Genomic DNA, 27,009 nt, shown 5'->3' with positions numbered 1-27,009 from the left:
TATGGCAGGAAATGCGAGCCTGTTTGCTCTGTCCTTAGAGAAGCCATAGGCAGCTCCACTCTTCCCATAATGAGATCATTTTGGCTGGGAGCTTTGGGACTCGTTCATAGAGAGTTCAAGCTGTTCCTCAGAGCAGGAGGAAATGGGATGATGGCTGTGCCTCTACTCTCTGTGCTCCAGTTAACAGGAGTCCATGACTTATACACTCCATTCCTTAGTTTACCTACTTATTAAGTGGGTCATAGTGCCCTTCAAGTAACATTGTGGTAAGGATTCAGTGAGCTACTACACAAACTACTTAGTACCAGTCAGAGGGAGCTCTTGCAGCCTATTGGCCATTGCCACTGTCTTAGCTGAGGCAGCCATAACAAGATATCACAGACTGGGCACTTACTGTGTATTTCTCACAATTCTAGAACCTGGAAGCCTGATCTTTAGGTGCCACTATGGTGAGGGTCTGGTAAGGATCCTCTTTCTATCATGGTGTGCTCCTGATAGAAAGCACAGTCATGTGTCTTCCTCTTATAGGGACTTGTAGGCTATCATGGGTGGAGACTACACCCTCATGACTTCATCTAGTCCTAATCGTCACCTGAAAGGTCCATTTCCAAATACAATCACGCTAGGGCTTATCACAGAAACTGGGAGAGTGTGCCATGAGTATGTAGTAAATAACAGTCACCATCATTATTTTCATGATCATCTGTTAGTTCCTCTTGCAAGGAGTGCTTAGGCTTGACACGATCTCACAGTGGAGGGGAGGAAAAAATAAGGCTCTTTGATCTCAACTATGATATGATGAGTCTTGAACCTTTTCAAAGCTATCTACTTTCATGGTGTTTCATTACCTTCTCTTTTTGGCCTTGGAAGAAGAATCGACTGTTTCCAGTCTGGGTATGAGGGAGAAGGAAGAAGTGTAGGGTTTTAGGCAGCGTCTTCTGAGATAGGCATCAGGTAAGCAGGAATTCACACCATGGACTCCTTTCTACTGCTCATAGCAATAAACCCCAGATTACTGAGCAAGGTGTCTATGGTTGTGCTCAGTTGTGTTAAGATATGAACCTCAACTCTTTTTTTTTTTTCAGAAGAAAGAACAGATTTATTTTGCAACCAGCACACTTAACACATTAACGAGTGTAGGAATTAACATCCTGAAGAAATTACATTTTTGTGTTTGCTTCAATGAATTTTGACATACATACCTGAGTACTAATACTAATATTCATAATACAGATCATTTATACCACCCTAGAAAGTTCCCTCTTGGCCTTTTCCAGTGAATCTTCTATCCTCCAAAGACATAGCCCTTGCCCTTGTTTTGATTTCTATCACCATATAATCTCTGCTTGTGGGGATTACAAGTATAAACCACTCCACCCAGTAAGTTTAACATTAGAATTATGGATTATTTTACTGTCATATTGGTCACAACCCTGACAAATTTTTAGATGAGGTTAACATATTTCATTCATTGGTCATCTCTTAGACTTTCTTTTTCCTTTTGGTGCCAGTTTTGAACTCAGGACCCGGATGCTGTCCCTGAGCTTTTGTGCTCATGGCTAGCACTCTACCACTTGAGCCACAATGCCACTTCTGGCTTTTTGGTGGTTAATTGAAGATAAGGGTCTCATGGACTTTCCTGCCTCAACAAGCTTTGAGCCATGATCCACAGGTCTAAGCCTCCTGAGTAGCCTGAGTAGGCATGAGCTACTGGTGCCCAGCAAATGGCTGTTTTTTCTTTTAATCACGTTTACTTGCTAATTTATTCTAGCTCTGCCTCTTTAGTATAAAGAAGCTGCACTCACAGAAATAGTCACATGATTATGTAATTCAAGTGACTTGATCTGTTTTAGAGAATGCTACTCAATGGTACTAAACCACTTAAAAATTAACTCCTAGAATCTAATCTTCCATATTTCCATGGCAAGTTACATACATACTTCATCTCAGTCCTAGGTAGCCTTTGGAAGTTGTCAAAGGAGCAATATCTCAATTTACAGACAGAAAGATTCAACCAGCAACTGGTTTATACACTCTTATGCTTAACCACTGGTACCAGGATTAGATTGTTCTTTTGCTCAATACCATCTCATACTCCATATACCCAAGGAAAGTCAGTGCGTATTCCAAAATTAATGTCCTTGTTTCTTCTCTGGAAATTCATACGTTACCCATTTCTTCCATCCTCCTGCATAGTGTTGGGCACTGCTGAAGCCTAGCAATATTGCTGTGTCCATAGCCTTCTTGCTTCTCACTCCAGCTAGACAAGAAAACACTATGCTGTCAGATTTGCATGACTTTACTTCATGATATTTCTCTTTGAAATCGCTGGGGTTCATCTGCAGAGCTTGGCCTACTTCATTCAATGGTATATTAATAGACCCTGGGATTTTACCATGTTGTACAATTTCCCATGTCTCTCTAACATCAATTAACATAATGCTTTTAGAAGTCAACAGGTTTTTTAGTTCCTTGTAAGTGATATGCTTAGGAACAGCAGTACAAAAATTATGGCAGCTTCTCTATATTGACTTTAAACCGCAGAGCGCCGTTACCACGGCCCGGAGAGCCGCTCGGGGTGTAGATCTGAGCACCAGCCTGGGCTGCATGGTAGGGGCCGTACTCCCAGACGGCGCTGAGCCACTCTGCGTTGCTGTCCTCCTTTGAACCTCAACTCTTTTTACTCTCAGGCTAGAGTGGAAGCCAGGGAGAGCTGAACTGGGAGCAGAATTCAGGTGGAAGAGACTCTGAGGACACAGGTGGGACAAAGTAGGAAGAACTGCATTCTGGGTTTGAATGCAGAAGCAGTGCTTCTGCCTGAACCCCTCCATCTGCACACCTGGGGGTGAGGTAGTCCTGTAGCAAGAAGAGATTGTTAAGATGAAGTAACCCATACTTTTTTCTTCTCTTTAGCCCCTAAAGACAATGAAGAACGTGTGTTCAGGGAGCGCATGCGCCCCAGGAAGCGGCAGGGAGCCGTCAGACGTAGGGTCCACCAAGTCAATGGCCACAAGTTCATGGCTACCTACCTTCGGCAACCTACCTACTGCTCCCACTGCAGAGATTTCATCTGGTAAGCTCCCCCTTCTGGGAAAGTCTAGTCTGATTGTCACAAATGTCAGAAATGACAAAAGGACTAAATGGATGACCTCTAGCTGGGAAGGTGGTGGGAAAGCAGGCATGGAGTTGGAGATGATACAATTAATTTAAAAATGCTGATTTCAGTAAAAGGGGAAAATTTCTCATCATAGTTAATAATGGATGAAGAAATGATTTTCTCCTAGACACAATAATTATATTTTAATTTGAAATGAAGGAAGGATTTCTCCAAAAAGTCTTAAGTGTGCTGTATATTGCATACAATCTTTGGAGGATGGTTTCATAGTGTAATTTTAACATCCTTTTTAGAATTCTAATTTTCAAGGTTAAGAGATAGCTAGCCCTCAGTAAGGAAAGAGTATTGGCTTCTTTGAATCTCAACACAATACAAAGCTGACACAGCCTTGAAGAATTTGATAACGACAGTGAAAGTTTCCTTTAATTAAATAGATTATAGAAGACTTAAGGTTCAAATAGGTTACATAGGTTTAATTAAATAGATTATAGAAGACTTAAGGTTCAAATAGGTTACATAGGTTTAATTAAATAGGTTATAGATTTCTCATATCTTAAACTTTCACTGGACTTGGTTTGAAAAAATGAAGCTCACTGTGTATTTTGAAAAAAAAAAGTAAGCAGCATTTTGGCTCATGCCTGCAATCCTACCTACTCAGGAGGCTAAGATCTGAGGATTATAGTTTGAAGCCAACCTAGGCAGGAAAGTCTGAGACTCTTTTCTCCAATTCCCACTAAAAAGCTAGAAGTGGAGCTATGGCTCAAGTGATAGAGCTCTAGCCTTGAGCAAAAAAGCTAAGGCACAGTGATCAAGGCCTGAGTTGAAGCCCTAGTATAGCATAGCGCACACACAAAATAAAATAAAATAAATTAGCACTGATGTGCTTTATTTCTAATTACTAAGAAGTTTTCTTGAGGGTGAGTTTTGTGTTACATATTTTATGGTGCTAATTCCTGGTGACTTGATGCTTAAGATCACATCATTACATAGATTACATAGTTCAGACATCATTACATAGATTACATAGTTCAGACCAGAACTAATAAAGACATTGTGATGGTATTTTACTTTATTTAAAAATAACAGAATCCTTGTTCTTTTAAAGATACAAGCTAAATTACTTGCCATGAACTTTGGTTGTGTAGGATTTATTATAGTCCTAAAAGAAGAGAATGGTCTGGGTAGCGATGAAATAGATATAGGCCATGTGGTAATGGTTGGAGCATTGTGTTGGGCACAAAGGGCCCATTATATTTGCCACTCTAATATGTCCTTGAATTTCCATAATGAAGTAAAAAGAAAAAGATGAACCTATGTTCTAGTGTCTGTGACACAGAAGTTCTCGGTAAATGTTTTAACTATGCTATGGCCAGATGAGGTCCCAGAAGGCAGTAACACCTGGAGTGGTTAGCATCTCTACCTGGGGCAGACACCATTTCTCCTTCCATGATGACTGGGATTTTGGTAGAACGTGGTCACAGGCCTTTTGTGTGATGGAGGAGGATACAAACACTGGTGTTGGAGTTGAAGGAGGAATTTTAATGAATATCCCATGTCGGGTTCTTTCTTAGGCACAAAAAGCATCTCATTAAATCTTCCCACTATGTTATGTACTATTATCCATGTTTTACTAACAATGCTCTGTTCAGCTTTGTTGAATAAAGTGACAAAGGAACTAATCTGATATCCTCTAGCTGGGAAATAGCAGAGGCACAATTTCACCCCAGGTTAGCCTGACGTAAAGCTTATGATTTTCCTGACATCCAACTAGCCTTTCTGGCAATTGGCTCCTTGGGTCTAATGTAGATATGGCCCACACACTGGGTCAGCCATACTTACCTGGGAGAGCTAGTAAGGCTATGTTTTGGTGTGAATCCAGCCAGAGGAAGAGCACCAAGGACCTCTGGATTCCTGAGGTGTCTAGTAGTTGTTTGTCCTAGATGCTGTAAAAACAAAGTACTGTGGTTGGCATGGATATCTGAAGTGACAACAGCTCAGAGAAAACCCAATGGAGGCAGAAAAATCTCAGTTCTCATTGCCAGCACAGATGCACTATCTCCTCTCCAAAACTGTACTTTGGTCATGAATTAGTTGATTATACAGACTGAGTCTCTTCTAACCCATGGGGTGTGGCTGGAGTGACTCTGGTCCCTCCTGTTGGACTGGGAACTGCAGTCCAATAGGACTGATATAACCTTGGATCCAACAGGGGAGAGCAAATGAGGCCAAATGTCAGTAAGAACCTCCCAGGGGTCACTTGAATTGCCAAGTACAGTGAGGACAAGGTTGGTCTGATCCTCTGCTTCCTAGCTGATGTCCCTCCAGATACTTCTCTGTAACCATGGAAATAACTCTGATATTGCCTGTTCCCAAACTACGGATTGAAGCCTTCCTGAGTATAGACTACCTGTAGCTCTAGGTAGTCTTTGGGATGCTCAGGGAATATGTTTTCAGCCTGAGCTCTTCTCTACCATCAGAAAGCCCTCAAGAGCATGTTTTGGTTCTGGGAGATGAGGAATGCTCATTTTATCCATGGGGAAATGTTGAACTGCCCAAGGCCTCATCAGAGTAGGCAGAGCCATTTGTAGCTTTACAGATCACTGTGCCCACTGGCATGACTATCTGTATATGAATTCAAACCCTGGTGCTGGCCAGACTTTGCATCTACTCCAAGTTCAGGCCATAATCTGTGGCCTAGGGGGACATATGAAGTCACCCTGCAAGTGGCAGTAAGTCACATTGCTCAGTAGACACCTCAGTACCTAGTACAGCTGGGGTAGTGGCCAGAAGTGGCTGTGTGTGTGTGTGTGTGTGTGTGTGTGTGTGTGTGTGTGTGTGTATTTAGTAAAGTTTTTTTTTGCCTTAAAGGATTGTGTTCTATTTTTCAGGGGTGTCATAGGAAAGCAGGGATACCAATGTCAAGGTAAGAGATATTTAGTGAATTAAGTCTTTGGAGAACCACAGATAGGTTTAAATCATGATTTCTTGTGGGAAGTGTGGGGTGTGTTGGATGACATTTACAGGTTCTGTGTGGTTTACATGCAAGAAGTGGTACCCTGCTTGCTTTGTCCCTGCTATGCTGTTACTCCCAGTTACATACATGGGATATCTGTGGTTACCCTCTATCTCCCAGTATCCCAGAGAGCCCACAGAAACACACCCAGTGTTTCTGTGGCAGTGGTAGCAGGTAGCACTTCCCTGTTTTCTAGTGAGATACGACAATTCAGTTAGAGGCCCCTTGGGGCTCTCTGTTGGGTCATCTTCCTCTTTCTCACTTCTTGAAGTGGATCCTTTGCCTACGTGTTTTAGTCAGAGTCACTGAGTGGTCCTTTTTTTTTTGTTTTTGGTTGTTGTTTTTTTAAATCTCTACTATGGAATCATTAACTCTTAAAAATGTAAAGCTCACTTGAAGGTATTTCAAATTGTTTGCCTACAATGCAATGCAAGGTTAGATTGTACAGAACTGGAGGGTAAATTTTTTTTTAATTTTTTTTTTTTTTGGCCAGTCCTGGGCCTTGGACTCAGGGCCTGAGCACTGTCCCTGGCTTCTTCCCGCTCAAGGCTAGCACTCTGCCAACTTGAGCCACAGCGCCGCTTCTGGCCGTTTTCTGTATATGTGGTGCTGGGGAATCGAACCTAGGGCCTCATGTATCCGAGGCAGGCACTCTTGCCACTAGGCTATATCCCCAGCCCTGGAGGGTAAATTTTCAGGCTTCCTTGAGGGGGAGACAGCTCCATCTCCTTGCCCAGCTCGAATGCTCACTCTCTCTTTTTCTCTCCCTCTCCCTCTCCTTCTGAACCCTCTCCTTCCCACCCCCCTTCCACCACCTTGGCATGATTCTGAGTGGAATACTGGGTGCCACACAACATCTTCAATAGAGAAGTCTCCATGAGATGCCCATCATGGCAGATACCATGGAGGGAAGTTTTCTGGTTTTCTTAGAGACATTACAATGCCTGTAGACACCAATATTTCTTTCCACTTGGGTTCTGGTGGCTAAGTGTTTTGGAAATGCTTTAGGGGTATTACATTAAGGCCCATGGCTGAAGAAGCATGACTCCTATGGGTCTCCACCAAGACCTGATTAAATCTTGGAAACTTCCCCCCTCCACTTGTCACTCAGCTTTCCCATTGTTTTGCCCTTTGCAGTTTGTACTTGCGTGGTCCACAAGCGATGCCATGAGCTCATCATTACGAAGTGTGCTGGGTTAAAGAAACAGGAAACCCCTGATGAGGTAAATATTTATAACACTGGAATTCTGAGCTTTCTTCCCCACCAGCCTCTCCCTTTGTTACTTCCAATATGATCCTGAGAAAATCTTATCTTGTCCATATCCTTGCCACAATCTTCATTGTGTTGCCCAGAAATAAAGGAGTTTCCACGCTCTTCTTCCATGACATGCAATCTATGGAATGAGCAGAGCTCTGAGTCTTATCTCTGGGTATTATCCCAAGAGTAGTCACAAGGATAATATGAATTCTTATTTCAGTACCTCATAAAAATCCTTAAGTATCTAAATAACGATTCCAGAGTTCCTCCCACATAGGTAATAAACAGAGATAGAAGCATAGCATACAAGAAAGTGCCTTGTTTTTAGTAGGAAAATAGAGAGGAATGAGCAATTGGAAGAATACTTAGGAGGCAAAAATAAGTGCCATGATAATAATAGTAATAATAGTCACCATTCATTATGTATTATCTCTTTACCTTCTGATGCCAAGGCTGAAACACTATAACATATGTCATTTAATCCTATAACTTTGTTGAGGTGATAGTCTTTATTATCTTCATCTTAGAACAGACTCTAAAAGCCCAGAAGGGTCAGGTGACTTGTCTCAAGTCACATGGCTAGAATGTGAAAGATCAATCCCTGTGGTCTGTGCTAACGCTCTCAACTACAGCATTATATTGGCTGTTCAATTTAGAAAGCTTGGATAGGTTGGGAGAGATGAGGAACAACTGTGGAGGAGATGCCATTGATCAAGATGCATTCTACTCATAAGTTGACATGTTGAACTGAAACTCCTTTGTATAACTACTTAAAGATAATTAAAAAAATAAAAAGTAAAAATAAATAAATTTAGAAACCAGCATCAGAAAGAATGCTTAGGGATAAGGAAGCATGACGGTCCAGCAAGGGCGCCATTTTCCCCTGTTGAGCAATCGGAAGAATGGCAGCATTTTTAATAGACTGAGAAACGTTTCTGAGGGAGATGGCAGGTATGACTCTGGGTGCAGGTGCTGTTTGTGTTCATAGCAGGGATACACTTTTAATTCTAGATGAGATAAATGTAATCATTAGGCCATTTAGAATCAGAGCCCAGAGAAAGAGAGAAAGGAAGTCTCCCTGAGAAGGTTTCAAACCACTTCAGTTAGTACAGGTAGGTTTATAATTTGGCTTTCTGAAGAAGTGGCTGATGGGAGCTTTCTAGCCACTTCCTAAAACATAATTTGTCTAAGTAACACCTTGGTATCCAGGGTGTTTCTGATCCTGTATCTCCTCTTGCTTTCCTACCATCTCTGGAAAGCAGTAAAGGACAAGACATAAACAGAATCCTCCATGTTCCCAAAGGGTAAACAGAGTTGTGAGCAATACAGACATCTCCAAAGGGTCTCTTGTCATGCTTACAAATACAAGCAAAAGTTAAGGTCTCCTAACATTTGTCCTAACAGGTTATAACCTTCAATAGATTGTTCTCCTCTTTACTTTTACAAGAATATGGAAGGAGAGGTAGCTTACTTGCTGCTTAACTTCTTCTTATGGTCACCTTCTTTATTGGGCACTTCCTGTATGGCAGACCTTGTTGCCATGTCCCATGGAGGCAAAGAACTCACCAGTCCTGTCCTCAAGGACATCACAAGTCTCATCACCTGGAACCTCTGTAGGTTTCTAAGGTTCTTCCTAACTTTCCAGGAAGGAAGATAAGACTCTATTGCAGGTTAGATGATTGAGCTTTGAAACAGACCAGTCATTTAATCTGTGATCTAATTCTTTTTTTTTTTTTTTGCCAGTCCTGGGCCTTGGCCTCAGGACCTGAGCACTGTCCCTGGCTTCTCTTTGCTCAAGGTTGGCACTCTGCCACTTTAGCCACAGTGCCACTTCTGACCATTTTCTATATATGTGGGGCTGGGGAATCGAACCCAGGGCTTCGTGAATACAAGGCAAGCACTCTTACCACTAGGCCATATTCCCAGCCCCCTGTGATCTAATTCTTCCTTCTGTCCTTCCTGGAATGTTAAACTGTGGAAAAAGTCTCCAATACAATGTCCCCAGATTTGGCATGTATCCCAAAGGACACACTTCCAGCGACTGAGGAAATTGGGGTGGGGGGCTTTCAGGGTTTCTTGGTTTGGTGGAGTAGATTGCCCATCCTGGCATCTCCACCACTACTTCATGCTTCCTGAGGACAGTTTTTTTTAGTGTCAGTGTGTCTGGTTTGTTGTACTGTTGGGCGTGCCTTTTTGCTGGGTACTGCCCCACTCAGGAATAACCTGTATGTTACTCTGATGTGATGTGTGCACACACACACAGACACACACATAGATACATATAAACATACATGCATATGCACTACAAACACATGAAACTCCAGATACCAGGCTTTTAATGCTCTTCCCCTATCCAAAAACTACTCTGCTCTGTATAGCGAGTTTGATTGAGACTAACCTGGGTTATACTGTGAGACTCTGTCCCAAACAAACAAAACAAACAAAAAAAAGAGGTGTTCTGCTGATAGGGTCTTTGGATTTTTCTCAACACCAGCACTTGTCCAGCCCCTTGCCCTGTCTATGTCTCTATGCATTAGCACTTAGAGCCACACTCTTCCTGTACTTGTGTGATAAGCAAGCAAGGAATGCTTCATCTTTCTTTGTGTCTCTTCCTTTCATTCTTCCAATGCTCATTCTCTATTCCTTTTGTGCTCTCCATGAGTCTAGCTCATCTGTTTGGGTCTGTCTTCCAAACTAGGGAGGGTATGTGTATACATGTCCACCTACATGTGTGTGGTCTTTTTATTTGCTTCTCTATCTATCCAACTGTATTTTCTCATGTGTGCACCTCATCCTCCTCTCATTGTTCCTTAATACCCGAGAGACCCTAGTGGTCTCAAATGAGGGCTGTACTGCTCTTTCCAATCCCGCAGAGATAGCCTGGTCACCTACAACAGGTTCCCCACTTCTTTACCATAGACATGCACATTCTTATGGTGCTATCCTGGGATGCCAGCTTCTGATCTCAATATAGGTCATTATATCAGGACTTGAAACAGTGTAGGCACAGGTGTCTCACTCATCCTGAGGAGTCAGAAAGGCAAGTGGGAGGTTGACAGGTAGGAATAGAGGGGTCACAAATGAGTGCACATAAACTATGAACCTAATGTGGGCTGGGCGCATTTGTTTCCAGAAAATTCTAGAAATCTTGTACCCAGGCAGAAATTTAGTTGCTAAGCTATTGTACCTCACTAACACGTATCACTAGCATCCTGGTCTCATGTCCTTAGTGGCCACTGCTCCATTAGCCATCTCTATTTGAATTCTTGTTTGTCCTGTGCGGGGACCACAGTCCCCTCCATACTGCATTGGGTCCATATCTTGTTTGAGCTGCCAAAAGCTACTCTTCCCAGGCAAGGCCTGTGTGCATGGAGCGTCATGGAAGGTGCTTGGTGACATCTTCTGGGTGGCTCTTGGCTGAGGTGCACCTTGCAGACTGTGCTGCAGTTACAGGATAGCCTGAGGTACCCGAGGGGACCAGCCTGGACTTGCCAATCAGCCCATGTCACAGGCATTGACTCAGGGACATAGGGTGTGAAGGCAGGGCTGGGAGGGAGGTTCTCTCTTTTCTGTCTCTCAGGGAAGCTTCCAGAGCCCAGCAGACCATGCTTTCTGGGAAAGTCCTGTACGGATCCCATAGCTAAGCTGAAGTCCTGGCCTTGGAGAAGCTGGTTGCTGACCCCATATTTTATTGTCCCTGCAGGTGGGCTCACAGCGGTTTAGCGTCAATATGCCCCACAAGTTTGGGATCCACAACTACAAGGTCCCCACCTTCTGCGACCACTGTGGGTCCTTGCTCTGGGGCCTCTTGCGGCAGGGTTTGCAGTGTAAAGGTGAGTTTTCATCCTGTCCCTCTTACCAGCATGGCCACCTGCTCTGTTTTGTCTCATCTTTACAAAATCTCTTTGATTCTGTTTGGTTACCTTAGAAAGAAAGCTCAGCTGTGGCTGGAGTTCAAACCCTTATGAAACCCCCAGTCCTAATTGCTCACCTATTAAGAACTCTCTGCAGAAACACACCATGATTGTGTGGGCAGAAACATGGGAGAACATGCAGGCATGTCCATGCCTCTTTGGCTAACTGACAAGTTGGGGAGACAAAAGGAGCCTACAAAAGTATAGATTGATTCAGGCACTGGTGGCTCATGCCAGTAGTCCTAACTACTCAGAGGGCTGAGATCTAAAGATTGTGGTTCAAAGCCAGCCTGGGCAGAAAAGTCTGTGAAACGCTTATCTCCAATAAAGTACTCAGAAAAATCTGGGAGTGGCGCTGTGACTCAAGACTTAGAGCAAGCACCAGCCTTGAGAAAGAAAGCTCAAGGACAGTGCCCAGGCCTGAGTTTGAGCCCTGGGAAAGGCATACAAAAAGTATAGATAGAATGTATTTCCTACAAAATTAAGAAGAGTGAGGGAAGGAATGCATGGGGAAGGATGGGTGAGAATGTTGAAAGGGGTAACATTGATCATGATATATTGTATTCATAAACTGCTTTGTTAAATGGCAAACTCCTATGTTCAATTACGTAAAGATAATAATTTTTTAAAGTATAGATCGGTGATGGGAGCTGGGACTCAAGTGATAGAGCACCTACCTAAAGTGTGCAAGGTCCTGAGTTCAAACCCCAGTACTGCCCCCCCCAAAAAAATAACAAGGAATAATGTATTGGACAATGACTAGATCCAATGGTGAATATAGTGAACATTCACTGAAATGGGGAATATATGAGGGAGGATGAAGCAGAGGCAAAATGGAGAAATCGAGTTCCCCCATTTGGGGGGTTGTGTTAACTTGAGATGCCTGTGGAAACTGCTGGAGTGGGGCCACTGTGGGTCGTTGGCACTGTAGCCTGGAGGAGAGGCCTAGAGTGAGTGGTTTAGATTTGCCTTTGGCAGTGTCTCAGTAGCAGTTACAGCTGTGGAATGGATGTCACCAGTGACTGTGAAGGAGTAGAAGATTATACCTGGGGAGGGGCCAGAGGTTACATCATCCAAAGATGCACCTGTAAATGCAAAGAGACAGAAGGATCTTGAGGATAGGGGGAAAGTGGCAACAGACAGCATTATAGAAACAAAAAAGTATGGGGTATTTAAAAAAATGAAAAAGGAAGCGGTGAGTGTTGTCCAAGGTTCCTTTGAGGTTACCTAAGCAAAGACACAAGACTCAAGGTTGGAATTACCAGTGAGAAAGTCACTGGGGACTTTGACTGGAGCTGTCTTGGTATTGACCCCAAGAACAGTAGACTGAAACAAGAATGGAGGGGGCAATGGGTTTTTTGGATGCTTCAGACGGTCAGGAAAAAGACAATAGGAAAGGAGAGTTTGAGGAGCCAGAAGACAAAGGCACCACTGCTCCAGCCAAGGCAGATGTCACGTAAACCCTAGAGAGGAACCAAAAATGGAGGGAGAACAGCAGACCAGGAGCAGGTGCATTTCTGGTGTCAGAGACTGGAACACAGGGGGCGGGGAGGGGATGGGTGCCCAAGTAATAACCACTTAAAGTTTTTAATCTGTGGAGGATATTGCTCTGAGATTTCCTTTATTTTCTGAAATGGGGGGTCCTTTTGAAGGTGGCAGTATGGGAGGGGGAGAAGGGTGGCATAGATAGGAAACAGGGGTTGTGGATACTAAAGATGATCCTAATTAGAGTCAGAAGAAGGCTCTGTTGCCACATCTGGGATTCCATGTGACCTTTGTGACATCTCCAAAGGGATCAAGGAAGCCATCCCAGTCTCTCTGTGAGTAGTCTTTCTAGCACGCTAGAACAAGCCAGGACCTGTGAGAGAACTGTTGGCAGTAGGTGAGATGAGAACAAGAGAGGGAGAAGAAATGAATGGGGTGGGAATCTCAAATGAGTTTAGCAGAGAAGTGATGGCATTTCTAGAAAGATAACTGTGGTTGCCAGGAAGTGGGAAGCTGCTTTGGATAGAACTCTGATGAGGCAATGTCTGGATTTTAGTAAAAAATATTAATTAATGATCTGTCTAGGGAATCTAAAGGAAGATCCTGTCATCTCAAAGATACTGAATTTTAAGAAAGCAGCCCCTGCACCCACATGTTGCTGCTAAGCCTGGATCCCTGGCTTGTCCTGAAGGTGGTAGGGCCTGGGGACCGTGTGTCTAGTTCTTGTCATCAGGAAACATCCCTGTGCCTGCTTGAGCAAAGAAGAGGAAGCTGGATGTGTGTTCTTGGGCGTCTTAGAGAACACAGTGGTGTTGGGCTACTCAAGGACTAGAAGGCAAAAGCTGTTCAGAATTCAAGGTCCCTGGGGCTGAGAATGTGGCTCAGTGGTAAAGTGCTTGCCTAGCATGCATGAAGTCCTGGGTTCATTTCCTCAGCACCACATAAACAGAAAAAGCTGGAAGTGTCTCTGTGGCTCAGGTAGTAGAGTGCTAGCCTTGAGCAAAAGAAGCTCAGGGACAGTGCTCAGGCCCTGAGTTCAAGCCCCAGGATTGGAAAAAAAAATCCCAACAAAACCAGCAAAATACACACACACACACACACACACACACACACACACACACACACACACACACACACACACACACACACACACACAATGAATTCAAAGTCCCCAGCAAGAGATCACACATCTCCTTCTTCTGTGGCCATGGCCGTCATCACCATGTTGCTGCCCTCATCCCATTGCTCTTCTCTGTCTCTTGTTACTTTGTCAGAGTCATTTTGTAGCCACAGCAAAGCTGAGGAAATGTAAGAAGTCTGTCTGTACACCCTCCACCCTATGCTTCACCCACCCCCACCAGAGAGGTGTGTCTGTTAGACTTGATGGACATGCAGTGGTATATCACTCAAGTCCCTAGTTTAAAAGTAGGGTGTTGCACATTCTGTGGGTTTGGATGGATGTATAATGACACATACCTGCCATTATACTACCTTATAAAGTAGTTTCTTTATTCTTTTGGTGGTAGTAGAGTTTGAACTCACTGCCATTCATTTGCTAGTCAGGCACTCTGCCAAATTTAGCCATGCCCCCAGCCTTTTTGCTTTATTTATTATTCAGATAGGTTCTCATTTTTTGCATTGACTGGCCTTGGACCACAGTCCTCCTCCTACCTATGCCTCCTGACTAGTGGGGATTACAGGTGTGCTTCATCATACTCAACCTACTCTTTCTACTTCCTCTTTCCATTCTTATCTGACCTAATTCTTCTTGATTCAGTGACCTCCTTACCCTATGGAGAGACAGAATGACCAGAAAAAGCCAGCATGTCTAGTTTTGTCTAGCTCTAAGCCCAAGTCGCTTGGGCTTTTACCCACCAAGAAATAGCAATCCTGTGTAGGGTTTCCGTGGTAGCCTGGTCCTGTGTCTGGCTCTAATCACAGCCCTCCTCTGCTCTCTTGTTTGGGAGGCTCATCCAGGTTCTCTCCAATGCTGGAGCCCTGTGCCCTGCTGCTGGCTGTGGCCTCCTGCTTCGTGGCTTCAGCTTTGGTGCCAGTTTCACAGACTCCAGTGTTTCCAGTCAAAACAGATTTCTTAAGAGCTGAGTCTGGAAGGATGGGTCTATGAGATGGTCCTGGTTGGTCACACTCCCCCTTCAACCAAAAATTCTTTGAAGCATATAGGTTCAAGAAGGATACAGTTCCTCTTTCAGGAATGTCTTTGTCAGCCAGAAGAAGGAGTAGATGGGCATGTGTCGTTAGGAGACCTTGCTGTCTGGACAAACATCGCTGAGTGTACTGACACAAACCAAGAAGGCTCTGATGAGACCAGGTGGCAGATCTTCCAGTTCCACCATTGTATATATGATATGCAGTTGGTGGTGGCAGGAAACATTGCTATGTGCTATATGACTGGACTCCCAGGAAATGGAGAAGTGGAGCATTGGGCGATATGTATCAGCATGTAGACCCAGGGACCGTGAGGGGCCGGCCTCTGTGCTGGCCTTTCCCTGCCTCTGCCATAGAGGGGTCAGGCCCTTGAAATGCTCATAAAATTGTTGGGTAACTGAGCTCACCAACCAAGGACTGAGGGACATTGTCAAGCAGATTTTTTTTTTTCTTTGTATACAGTTCCAGGGCCTACAGAGTTCAAAGCTCTTAGACTCATTCCTGGTCTGTTTGAGTACCCAGGCCATTGTTAACAGGATAGAAATTGGCTTCTAAGCTTCAGATGTGGGCCTCACAGTCCTGCAGCATTTGAACCCTTTTTATTCTTGACTTTGGCATTGCTGCCTTCTCCAGCCTCACCTTTACCTGCTTGGCAGGCCTTTCTGACACAGATTCCCACCTGTGTTTTGTTCTGTTTCTCAGCTGACCCTTGGATTCAGTCCCATTAAAGAGAAATTTTCCCCTGTAAAGTAATTTTCCCCTGTAAAGAAGACACGGGTCTTTCAAAGGGGGGCATGGTCCGTCCAGTCCCCATGCCTCTTCTGCCCACGTGGCCACACTCACATCTCAGCACAGACACCGTGAAGTCATCACACACAGAGTTTAGCAGAGAAGCCAGGCCTCCTTACACAGCTTGCCATCTGCCTGAGTCCTGGGATTCTCAGTGCTGTCTATGGTGGGCCCCCTGCCATATCCCAGCTCTGCACGGAAGCAAGAGGGACGTGTGCTCTGGCAAGCCCTGACCTGGAAACTCAGTCCTGACTCCTGCACTCTATCTGAGACCCATCTTTTTTTTTTTTTTTTTTTTTTTTTGGCCAGTCCTGGGCCTTGGACTCAGGGCCTGAGCACTGTCCCTGGCTTCCCTTTTGCTCAAGGCTAGCACTCTGCCACTTGAGCCACAGCGCCACTTCTGGCCTTTTTCTGTATATGTATATGTGGTGCTGGGGAATCGAACCCAGGGCCTCATGTATATGAGGCAAGCTCTCTTGCCACTAGGCCATATCCCCAGCCCCTGAGACCCATCTTAATAACTGCTCTGACCCCAAGCTACTTTCCTGAGCCAAGACTCTCGCTGTCAGGAAGTAATGAAGATTCCTAGCTCCCTGATTGCTATGGAGGGATTGCAGTTCAAGGCCAGCCTAGGCATGCAAGTTCATGAGTTGCCTTCTCAGTCAGTGCCTGGGCACAGTTGCATATGCCTGTTATTCCAGCTCCATGGATGTCTGGGTGAAGTGATGTGTGCTTGTCATTCCCAGTGACACAGGGAAACACAATGAGGAGGCTCACAGCTCAGACTGTCCTAGGTATCAAGTGAGACTCCATCTCAAAAATTACCAATGTAAAAGGAGCTGGACGTGTGGCTCAAGTAGTAGAGTAATTGCCTAGAAGTACAACGCCTTGAATTCAATCTACTGTATGGAAAAGGGGGTGGGGTGGCAAAAAGGCTTCTCTCTCCCCTTTCCTTTAAAAAATATTTTGGATATTTTTAAATGTACTTAAAATGCAAAAATAAATCCACCTCCTTTCAGCACTTTTGAAAATTCAGTCCGTTACTACTTTTAAACAGCCACTTCCCTTTTCATAACTTTAACTTTGATTTGTATTTTTAGAATTAAGAGTACCAGTATTATATAAATGTATCCATACTGTAAAATAGACAAGAAGATTTAAAAGATGGTAATGTTAATGTCTTTTTAAAATACTCTGTATTCCACTCACAGTGGACATATGATATGGCTTGTTCTGAGGGGACCATGGTGGGACCCCTTTTCCTCTTCTATAGTCAGTCTTTCTCCAAACCATACCAACTTCCTTACACAGGGACACCATTCCTGTTTACACTTGTCCTCTGGCTTTGAACACACGAAATAGACCATCACTCTGGCTAACCCTCACAGGCCAGCTTACCCCAATGTACAGAAATTTCTGCAACCCACACAAGCCCAGTTCTCCCCTCAGGGGAGGCTTTATTGCCATTCTCAGGTTTGCTCACTTTCAGAAATATGCTCACCAGCCTGATGTTTGTTGTAACCCTAATCTCAGCTATGAAAGGGTGAACTAACTGTAACCACCTCCCTTCATCACCGTTATAATAAAGACACACACACACACACACACACACACACACACACGGATTGGACTATAGAGTACTCACCTATCCCCCCAAAAGATGTAGAATGTGTCACCTTAGAAGATACAGGTTAGTGTGCCCAAACCCCAGGCTGACTGGGAATGTCACTGATGCTGCAATGCCACCTAGCACACAGTAGGCACAAAACCCATGGATGATGAGTATCTGGGTAGCTATGGAACAGGGATTCTCCTTTAACAAGTGGAAAGGTGCCAGCCAGATAGATACTAGTGGCTCATACCTATAATCCTAGCTACTCATGAGGCTGTGATCTGAGGATTATACTTCAGAGCCAGCCCAGACACAAAAATCCTTGTGACTCATATCTCCAATTAATGAGCAAAAGGCTAGAAGCAGCAGAGCTATGGTTCAAGTAGTAGAGCACTAATCTTGAAGGAAAAAGCTAAGTGAGAGTGCAAGGCTCTGAGTTCAAGGCTTACTCCAAGCGCAAAATGTAAAGTTATGCTCGGCAAATGAACAAACGAAGCAAATGAAATGATCTGGAAAGAGAAACCTGAAGGGCAGCCTAGGGCTATGAGTGGGTGGTCAGCCCTTGGCTTTGGTGTTTTCTAGTGGTAAAGGTGTGTGTGTGTGTGTGTGTGTGTGTGTGTGTGTGCGCGCGTGCGTGTATGTGTGTGTGTGTGTGTTGGGTGTTAGTGAGGTGTGGATGGCTCATTTAACCACTTTGATGCAAATGTATCTTGGGTTTCTTTTGGTGCCATCTGGCTTATGCTTTTTCCTCTGATCGTCTGTAGCCTTCTAAAGTCTCTCTCAGCCTCCAGGAGCCCATGCTGTCACCATACCTGCCTTTGTCTTCTTGTATTTTAGTCAACTTTACCTGCATCCCCTAAACCCATTAGACTTTTCAAAGTACTTTCAACGTCATCACATCATGTTATCTACTTAACTGATGTATGACTGTAAATTTCTCAAAATATTAAGACAACCAAACATCTCTCCTGGGCAAATAGCAGACGTTTAAAAAAATAAACAAATAAAGTCTTCTAGAAAACCAAAAACAACAAAAACCCATCTACTTTGCTGATCTGCAAGCCTGAATCCTCAGGATGGATGGATCTGGTATTTGACCACCAGAGGGCGCCAGTGGTTAAGTTATGTGGACAAGTTCGTTGCTCTTGCAAGAAATTCATTTTTTCCCCTTGTCTGGTTACCACAGAGAGGCAAATAGAGTTGGTGGGCCTGGCAGGTCATCTGAATGAATGACAGAGAGAAGCTGCTGTTAAAAGAAAAGATCTGGAAAATTCCAAGCAGAGGGCTTTTGCCTGGAAGATCAGCCTGAAGGTTTTCAGCCACCAGTAATAGCTCAGTCAATGCCATAGCCTGGCCATGGTAGAACTTTCTGTTTTTGTCATCTGGGAAAGCTACTCCCTCCCCCACCCTGCCTATTGGGACAGCTTCTACTTAGCAGCAACCAGGGCTGGGGCTGGGGTGTCTGTCCTGTCCCTTCCCCTGGGACAGAGACTACGCGGGCTCACGCAGGACAAGTAGGAAGTCTGGCCCAGCCTTCTTGCTTTCATTCCAGGAACATTTTCTTGGTTTTAAAGTGTTTTAATGGGCTCTTTAAAAGAGCAGTTTTAGGTTCAGAACAAAATTGAGCAGAAAGTATATGAAATTTTCCATATGCGCCCTGCCCTACACATATATAAGCTACCACCACCATATATTTTACATATAAATATAACATATATAATGTATATATTGCATTTATATATTATAGTTCTTGTCCTACTAATTTTGGTGTGCTATATATTTCCATTTCAATCAATTTAGAATATTTGAATATTCCTCTTGAGATTTCTTCTTTCAGTTATTTACAATGTGTCGTTGAGGGGTTTTCCAGCTTTGCATTGTTGATTTCTAGTTTGATTTCATTGTGATGGTCTAAAATCAGACATAGTCTAATTTCTTTCATTGAATATTGCTTTGAGAAAATGTAAAAGTACACAGTTTGGTAGTTTTGCAGAGTCAAATGCGGTGATTTAGAGCTCCTGCTCTGAATCAAGACCTGATCCAATCCAGTCTCTGCTTCACAGGCAGTTTTCCTGATTGATTACTCCTTCACAATTTCAGATTTTGCATAAAAGCCAGCAATCTTCTATCTGGCTGTAGTGCATGGTAATGGCTTGCACACACTACATTTCCTTTCTCTTGCATTTAAAGTTGTAGTTTCATGTAAGGATAACTTCTTCTGTCCTAAGGTGTTAGTCTGGATTCCCAGAAGAAGCCTTGGTATTTTGTAGTACAACTGCTTGGGATTCTTGAAGTGATGGAGGGACAAGGAGAGGGCTCCTATTAGCCTGAGGATGGACAGACAGCTTGTGGTAACTTCAGCTCCCATGGCTCCTCTGGGGCTCTTCTGTATTGCAAGGGTACCTGCAGTCCCGACGCCTAAGTCCCACCTCCTCTCTACATGGTGGTACTGGATTTCTCAGGGAGAAGTTGCTGACCCTAGTGCACAGAGTGGCGCAGATCCCAGGAGCTGGTGTTTAAAGATGGGTGGTTTCACAGACAGTACCTCCCAAGATGCAGCACTTGGATCTGATTCCAGCCAAAGGCACTTCATCCACTAGCCTGGTACAAGCTAGGCCTTGAAGTCACTTGCAAAGCAGGTGCTCTACCACTTGAACCATGCCCCAGCCCATTATGCTTTCAAGCTGTTTTTCAGACAGGGTCTTGCATTTTTTTTAAGTTTTTATTATAAAACTGATGTACAGAGAGGTTACAGTTTCATACGTTAGGCATTGGGTACATTTCTTGTACTGTTTGTTACCTTGTCCCTCATACCCCCCTCCCCCCTCCCCTTTACCCTTTCCCCCCCTGAGGTGTTCAGTTCACTTACACCAAACATTTTTCAAGTATTGCTTTTGTAGTTGTTTCTCTTTTTTTACCCTGTGTCTCTCAATTTTGGTATTCCCTTTCAATTTCCTAGTTCTAATACCAGTATACACGGTTTCCAATATACTCAGATAAGTTTACAGAGATAGTGTAGATACAATCACAAGAAGGTGATACAAGAACGTCATCAATAGTAGAAGCTACAGATACACATGGGATGTTGAAAGTAGTTACAACTGTGATATAACAATCATTTCCATAAAATGGAGTTCATTTCACTTAGCATCATCTTATGTGATCATAAGGGTATAGCTATTGGGCTCTTGTGATCCTCTACTGTGACTTGCCTAAACCTGTGCTAATTATTCCCAATAAGGGAGACCATAGAGTCCATGTTTCTTTGTGTCTGGCTCACTTCACTTAGTATAATTTTTTCCGGGTCTTGCATTTTTACTCTGAGCTGGCTTCAGACTGTGATCCACCTGCCTATGTCTCCCATGTATCTAGAAACACAGGTAGCAACCACTGTGCCAAGGCTCCTCCTGTTCATTTAAATTCAAGGTGTGCTTTATGATCCAGAATGTGATTTTTAACAAATGTACCATGTGAGCCTGAAAAGAATTAATGGATAAAATGGTCAGTAAATGTCAATTATAGGCCGTTGTTGGGTGTGGTTGTGAAGCTCAGCTATGTCTTTAATGATTTCTGCTGGCAGAACCTCCTCATTCTATAGAGAAGTATTGAAGTCTCCAAGTAATAGCAGGGTCATCTGTTTTTTCAGTTTTTATCTGATATATTTTTACATTCTCCTGTTAAGTCCATAGGCATGTACTTGTTAGGTGCTAAGAATTGTATTTTCTTAAAGAATTGATCTGTTGCTTGTTGTATAATGCCCCTCTTTTACTCTACTGACTTTCTTGTTCTAACATTTTCTCATAATATAAACATTGTAAGCTTGATGCTGGTGGCTCATGCCTGTAATCCTAGCTACTCAAGGAGGCTGAGATCTGAGGATTGTGGTTAAAAGTCAGCCTTGGCAGGAAAGTGTGTGAGACTCTTATCTCTAGCAAACTACTCAGAAAAAGCCAGAAGTGGCACTGTGGCTCAAGTGGTAGAGCGCTAGCCTTGAGCACAGAAAGGCTCAGGGACAGAGCCCAGGCCCTGAGTTCAAGGCCCAGGACCAACGAAAGAAGAAGAAAGAAGGAAGGAGAAAAAGAAGAAGAAGAAGAAGACTCTTAAAGCAGTGTGTGTGTGTGTGTGTGTGTGTGTGTGTGTGTGTGTGTGTGTGTGTGTTGAGGATCAAACTCAAGCCCTGTGCATGTTTGGCAGGCACTCTGCTACTGAGCTATATCCCCAGATCCTCTCAAAGCATATTAATATGAATGGGACTGGGAAAGATGGAGGAGAACAGTGGAAGGGGTGACACTGATGAAAATACATTGTACTCGAAATCAATGTGTTGAATTGAAATCCCTCTGTACAACTACCTTTTTAAAAAAAAAAAATCACACTTGTTTTAAATTGCCAGTTCAAGAATTCCAATTTACCTGCCCTATCTGAATCTCATTCAGATACTCTATCTCCTTAAATTATGTTCCTATCTTTTTGTGTGTGTGGTAATATTTTCTTGATATCCAGACAATGCAGTGGGTAAAAGGCATGGTGGTAAACACGATGTGATGGTACCGTGTGAGGAGGACAAGTCCTGTGTGTGAGTCCGTGTCATGTGGTGGGTGTATGCCTGTGGTCTGTGACTTTGTAACCCTCCGCTAGCCTTAGGTGGCATAGGATAGCTGGAATGAGCCTGAGTTGGGTCCTTGGGTTAGTTTAGGTTTTTCCTTTCCCTTACATCAGTTTAGATCTAATGAAGCTCCGTGGTTCAAGCTCTGGTCAAAACTGTTTCTCTTAAGGGTAGGCCTTGTCGAGAAAAGCAATGTGCTCTGGCCTGTTTTTACAACGGATTACTTTCCTCACTCATCTGGAAGTGTTCAGACAGCTTCTTGCTGGAATTGCTGTAGAGTGTCTTGTGCGCATGCGCCCGCAGCAGACTAGCAGAGTGTGTGTGTAGGTACTTGGCACCCGTTGGGGTCCAAAATTCAAGGGAACCTTTTCCAGAGAAATCTATTTAGTTCTTTTAGAAGCAATATTCTGCTCCCCCTCCAAAGAAATGTAAGTTTACTATTTGTTCATTATTATTAATGTTTATGCTAATTTGATATGAAGATAATACATTTTGCTGGGCACTGGTGGCTCACGCCTCAAATCCGAGCTTCTCAGGAAGCTGAGATCTGAGGATTGTGGTTCAAAGTCAGTCTGGGCAGAAAAGTCCCCATGAGACTCTTATCTCCAACTAACCACTCAAAAACTGGCAGTGGAGCTATGGCTCAAAATGATAGCATGCTAGCCTTGAGCAAAAGAGCTCACGGTCAATGCCGGGCCATGAGTTCAAGCCCCAGGACAGACAAAAAAGAGATAATACATTTTATGTATTTCTTTCTTTCTTTTTTTTTTCGCCTGTCCTGGGCCTTGGACTCAGGGCCTGAGCACTGTTCCTGGCTTCTTTTTGCTCAAGGCTAGCACTCTGCCACTTGAGCCATAGCACCACTGCTGGCTTTTTTTGTGTATGTGGTGCTGAGGACTTGAACCCAGGGCTTCATGCATACTAGGCAAACACTCTACTGCTAAGCCACATTCCCAGCCCCTGTATTTGTATATTATATATGTATATTGATATGTTCAAAGATCTCCTGTGTAACCCCTTTTCACCCTCATGCATGAGCTGCCTGACCAGCAGGTCAGCATAGGCTGGAGCGAGGGTTATGTGAAAGCCTCAAGACCCGTGTGTGAACGCGAAGAAGCCCTTGCTCCCCCTTGACTCACTAAGAACAAAGGCGCGAGACACGTGTGCTCCTTTGGAGAAAGCTCCTTGGATTTCCGTTTAATAAAGGGGCAAATACATTTATAGCATTAATGACAGTGGGAAGGGGAGGGACTTGGATTGCCTAACTAGGTACTAACGATTGGCTGACGAGCTGTTCGTTCAAGGCAGCACCCTAGGACCTCCTCCAAGGCTAACTTCATGTCCCATAGAACCGCCTCCCATGGGCTCGGCTGGTGCCATTGTGGCACATGTGCTTACAGACGGAAGGCAGGGCTGGTTTAGCTCCCTGTTCCGGGGGAGGTTCCAGACCCAGGGAGAAGGTAGGAGTGGTTAACAGCCAAGCAGCCCCAGGGCGGGAGAAGGGGCTTGCCTCTTAGTTATAGCCAGACCCCAACACAAAGATATATATATATATATATATATATATATATATATATATATATATATAACCAATAGTGGTTTTTATTTTCCTATTTTTAATTTTTATGCATTTCCAAATACTATTGGATGAATATGTATGTACTAGTTTTACAATTACTGGGTACTGATAGTTTGAGTTTGTATTCCTAGCTACTGTGGAGGCTGAGATCTGAGGATCATAGTTCAAAGCCAGCCCACGCAAGAAAGTCCATGAAACTCTTACATCCAATTAGCCACTGGATGTGTAGCTGTGTCTCAAGTGGTAGAGCACTAGCCTTGAGCAAAAGAAATAAGGGACAATGCCCAAGCCCAGAGTTCAAGCTCCAGTGCTGTTTCAGAGGAAGACGTGTGTGAGCACACACACACACACACACACGTAATGTTTCAAGTGTGAATGTTTGGATATCTCTTCTCTATGTTTCCTACAGTTTGCAAGATGAATGTTCACCGTCGATGTGAAACCAATGTGGCTCCCAACTGTGGCGTGGATGCCAGGGGAATCGCCAAAGTGCTGGCTGACCTGGGCGTCACTCCAGACAAAATCACCAACAGTGGCCAGCGGAGGAAGAAGGTAAGAGGCTATTTGGTGGGGGTGTCTAGAGCTCTTTTGGAGTCAGCATCTCTGAGCTGGCTTCCTGAGGGTATTCTGGGGTGGAGTGGGAGGTTTCTGGGTTAGACTATTATACTCAAAGTCACAGACATCATAGCACTATTCCATGAAATAAATCACTAGGGGCATTCTATTGCAACTGCCAACACATCTAAATACACCTAAAATCATTTGAGCATTTATTATCTGTGTTACTTTGTGCAAGGCAGTCAGTACACTGAAAGTATTGAGTTATCTGTCCTTCAAAGAACCTATAGTTTTTCTAAGTTGTAAACCCTCACACTATATACACATATAGTGATAATGATATAAAGCTGAATAAGCTGAATAAGATAATGAATAGCTGGGAATATGGCCTAGTGGCAAGAGTGCTTGCCTTTATACATGAAGCCCTGGGTTCCATTCCCCAGCACCACATATATAGAAAATGGCCAGAAGTGGTGCTGTGGCTCAAGTAGCAGGGTGCTAGCCTTGAGCAAAAAAAGAGTCAGGGACAGTGCTCAGGCCCTGAGTTCATGGCCCAGGACTGGCAATGTGTATATATATATATATATATATATATATATATATATAGAGAGAGAGAGAGAGAGAGAGAGAGAGAGAGAGAGAGAGAGAGACAAAGGATAAAAAGACAAACGATTCCAAAAGCAATATTTGCAAAACCATTTGGTGTAAACCAACTGAACAACTCATGGGGGGAGAGGGAAAGGGGGAGAGCGAATGAGGGAGGGGGGAAGGGAGAATGAGGGAGGAGGTAACAAACAGTACAAGAAATGTACCCATGGCCTAACATATGTAACTGTAACCCCTCTGTACATCGCTTTGACAATAAATAAGTAATTTAAAAAATATAATGCATAAATGCCAAGCAGGTGATAGAGCCAGCCAGCATCACGTTGCTCTAGTGAGAGGGTCTGTATTGCTTAGATGGGCAGGAGGGGCTTTATTGAAGAGGTGGTGCTGGGCTTTGCTTAAAAATGTCAGTTGTATTTGGAGAGAATAAAAGTTGAGCTAGTTGAAAGTTCTCATACTTTCCTGTTCAATTGGTAAGTGAAATCTTGACTCTACCCTCACAATATTAATTCAACAGTTGCTGTTGCATGCCAGAGCCCCTGTCAGTTCTCAGGACAAGGTCTTCATTTCTGATGCTTCTGATGCATGCGTGCACGTGCACACACACACACACATACACACACACACACACACACACACACACACTCACGAGTACCAGTCCTGGAGCTTGAACTCATGGCCTGGGCACTGTCTCTGAGCTGTTTTGCTCAAGATGGGTGTTCTTCACTTGAGCCACAGCTCTACTTCTGACTGTTTTAGTGGTTAATTGGAGAGAAGAGTTTCATGGACTTTCCTGCCTCACTGGCTTCAAATTGTGATCCTTAGATCTCAGCCTCCTCCCTAGGTAGGATTACAGGCCTGACCTTCAAATCCCGGCCACACCTTCTTTCTGATGTCTTCCTCTTGTTCTTTTCTCCAGCTTGTTGCTGGTGCAGAGTCCCCACAGCAAACTTCTGGAAACTCTCCATCTGAGGAAGACCGGTCCAAGTCTGCGCCCACCTCACCTTGTGACCAGGGTAATAATCAAGAGTTACTTCCTTACCCCTGGGCTCTGTCATTGGGATGACCAGGGAGTATGAGGCCAAGAGTGGCCTTGTGTGCTGAAACCACTACCAGCTTGGGACATTCATTGTCATTATTTCATGTTATAAGGCTTTCTTGGGGGCGGCCACTAAATGAATGAGCTTTCCTTCTGTTCCTTACAGGCCACAGCAAGAGAGAAGGCATGCACGGGGGTGTTACGGTTCTTTATTTGCCTCCCTCCTTTCCTAGTTCCCAGTGTAGATCCTCCCTTCATGACTCTGTCCTAGTGTCTGGCCACAGATATGTCAATGCACTTGCTTGTGTTTGGTGTGACACCCCACTCCTTGGTTCTGATCAGCATATCCCAAAAGCTAGAATCAGTTGAGTTGGGAGATGGGATGGGATGGGTCTTAGGTGGATGGCTAGGGATAGGAAGATAAAGCTGAGAATGAGACTGAGAAAAGAAATAGGGAGGAGCTAGCACCATCCCTGACACCCGTCTTCAGCGTTTTAGCGGCAACCAAGACTGCTGGGGCTGCCCACATTTGAAGGGACTCACACATTTGAAGCTTTCTTCTTTGATGATGAAACTCAACCATCTCTGTGAAGGAATGGATGTATATACACCTGCAAAGCACAAATGGTCCTCACAGCAGAACAGTGGTGCCTGAATTTTCTATAGCTCTTCTGTCTTCCCTTTCCTAATTTTATGCTCACACAAGCTCTGTCTTGGGGCTCCATTAGTGCTTACAGGGTGAGATGTAGGAGATCAGAGAGTTGGAAACATTTGTTCTAAGATCAAGAACTGAGTTAGTGGTGAGGGCAGGCCTGTGTGTCTCGTGTCATCCGATTTTCCCTGGAGATCCTCATTTGGGAGACAAGCCTTCTCACTCACAAGCAGGAACAGCCCCAGTGGCCAGCAGCCAGGCCTCCAGCCACGGAATAATTGCTTTCATTTCCTTCTCATGCTGTGTGGCTTCATCCCAAAAGAGTTTTGACCCAGGTGGGCACTGGTGGCTCATAACTGTGTATCTAGCAACTTAGGAGGCTGATATCATGGTTTGAAGTCAGGTTGGGCAGGAAAGTCCATGAGACTCTTATCTCCAATTAAATGACCAAAAATGTCAGAAACGGAGTGATGGCTCAGGTGAAGCACTAGCCTAGCCTTGAGCACAAGAGCTCAAGAACAATGCCCAGGCTCTGAATTCAGAGCCCCGGACTGGTACCCTCCCGCCAAAAGGGACCCATTTATTATAAGACATTTGATGGCACTGTGAAATCTCTT

At 44.1% G+C, this 27,009-nt stretch overlaps 2 protein-coding genes across 2 annotated transcripts in view; one reads left to right on the top strand and one right to left on the bottom strand.

The window, feature by feature from the left end:
* Positions 1-27,009, top strand: part of Prkce (protein kinase C epsilon) — a 506,658-nt gene that overhangs the window by 309,447 nt on the left and 170,202 nt on the right. Inside the window, exons 3-8 of the mRNA XM_048352997.1 lie at positions 2,914-3,073; positions 6,004-6,038; positions 7,266-7,351; positions 11,090-11,219; positions 23,947-24,089; positions 25,621-25,717. Of these exons, the coding sequence (XP_048208954.1) occupies positions 2,914-3,073; positions 6,004-6,038; positions 7,266-7,351; positions 11,090-11,219; positions 23,947-24,089; positions 25,621-25,717 (651 nt within the window). The remainder of the gene's footprint in view (positions 1-2,913; positions 3,074-6,003; positions 6,039-7,265; positions 7,352-11,089; positions 11,220-23,946; positions 24,090-25,620; positions 25,718-27,009) is intronic.
* On the bottom strand, positions 2,133-2,609 carry LOC125356776 (thiosulfate sulfurtransferase/rhodanese-like domain-containing protein 3). The gene is given in 1 exon segment (XM_048353491.1): positions 2,133-2,609. A coding segment is annotated over 1 exon segment (477 nt).

The sequence above is a fragment of the Perognathus longimembris genome, chromosome 8 (assembly GCF_023159225.1).
Source record: "Perognathus longimembris pacificus isolate PPM17 chromosome 8, ASM2315922v1, whole genome shotgun sequence".
Lineage (NCBI taxonomy): Eukaryota > Metazoa > Chordata > Mammalia > Rodentia > Heteromyidae > Perognathus > Perognathus longimembris.
Note: the sequence above shows the minus strand (reverse complement) of the source record. Positions and strands in the feature narration are given on the sequence as shown.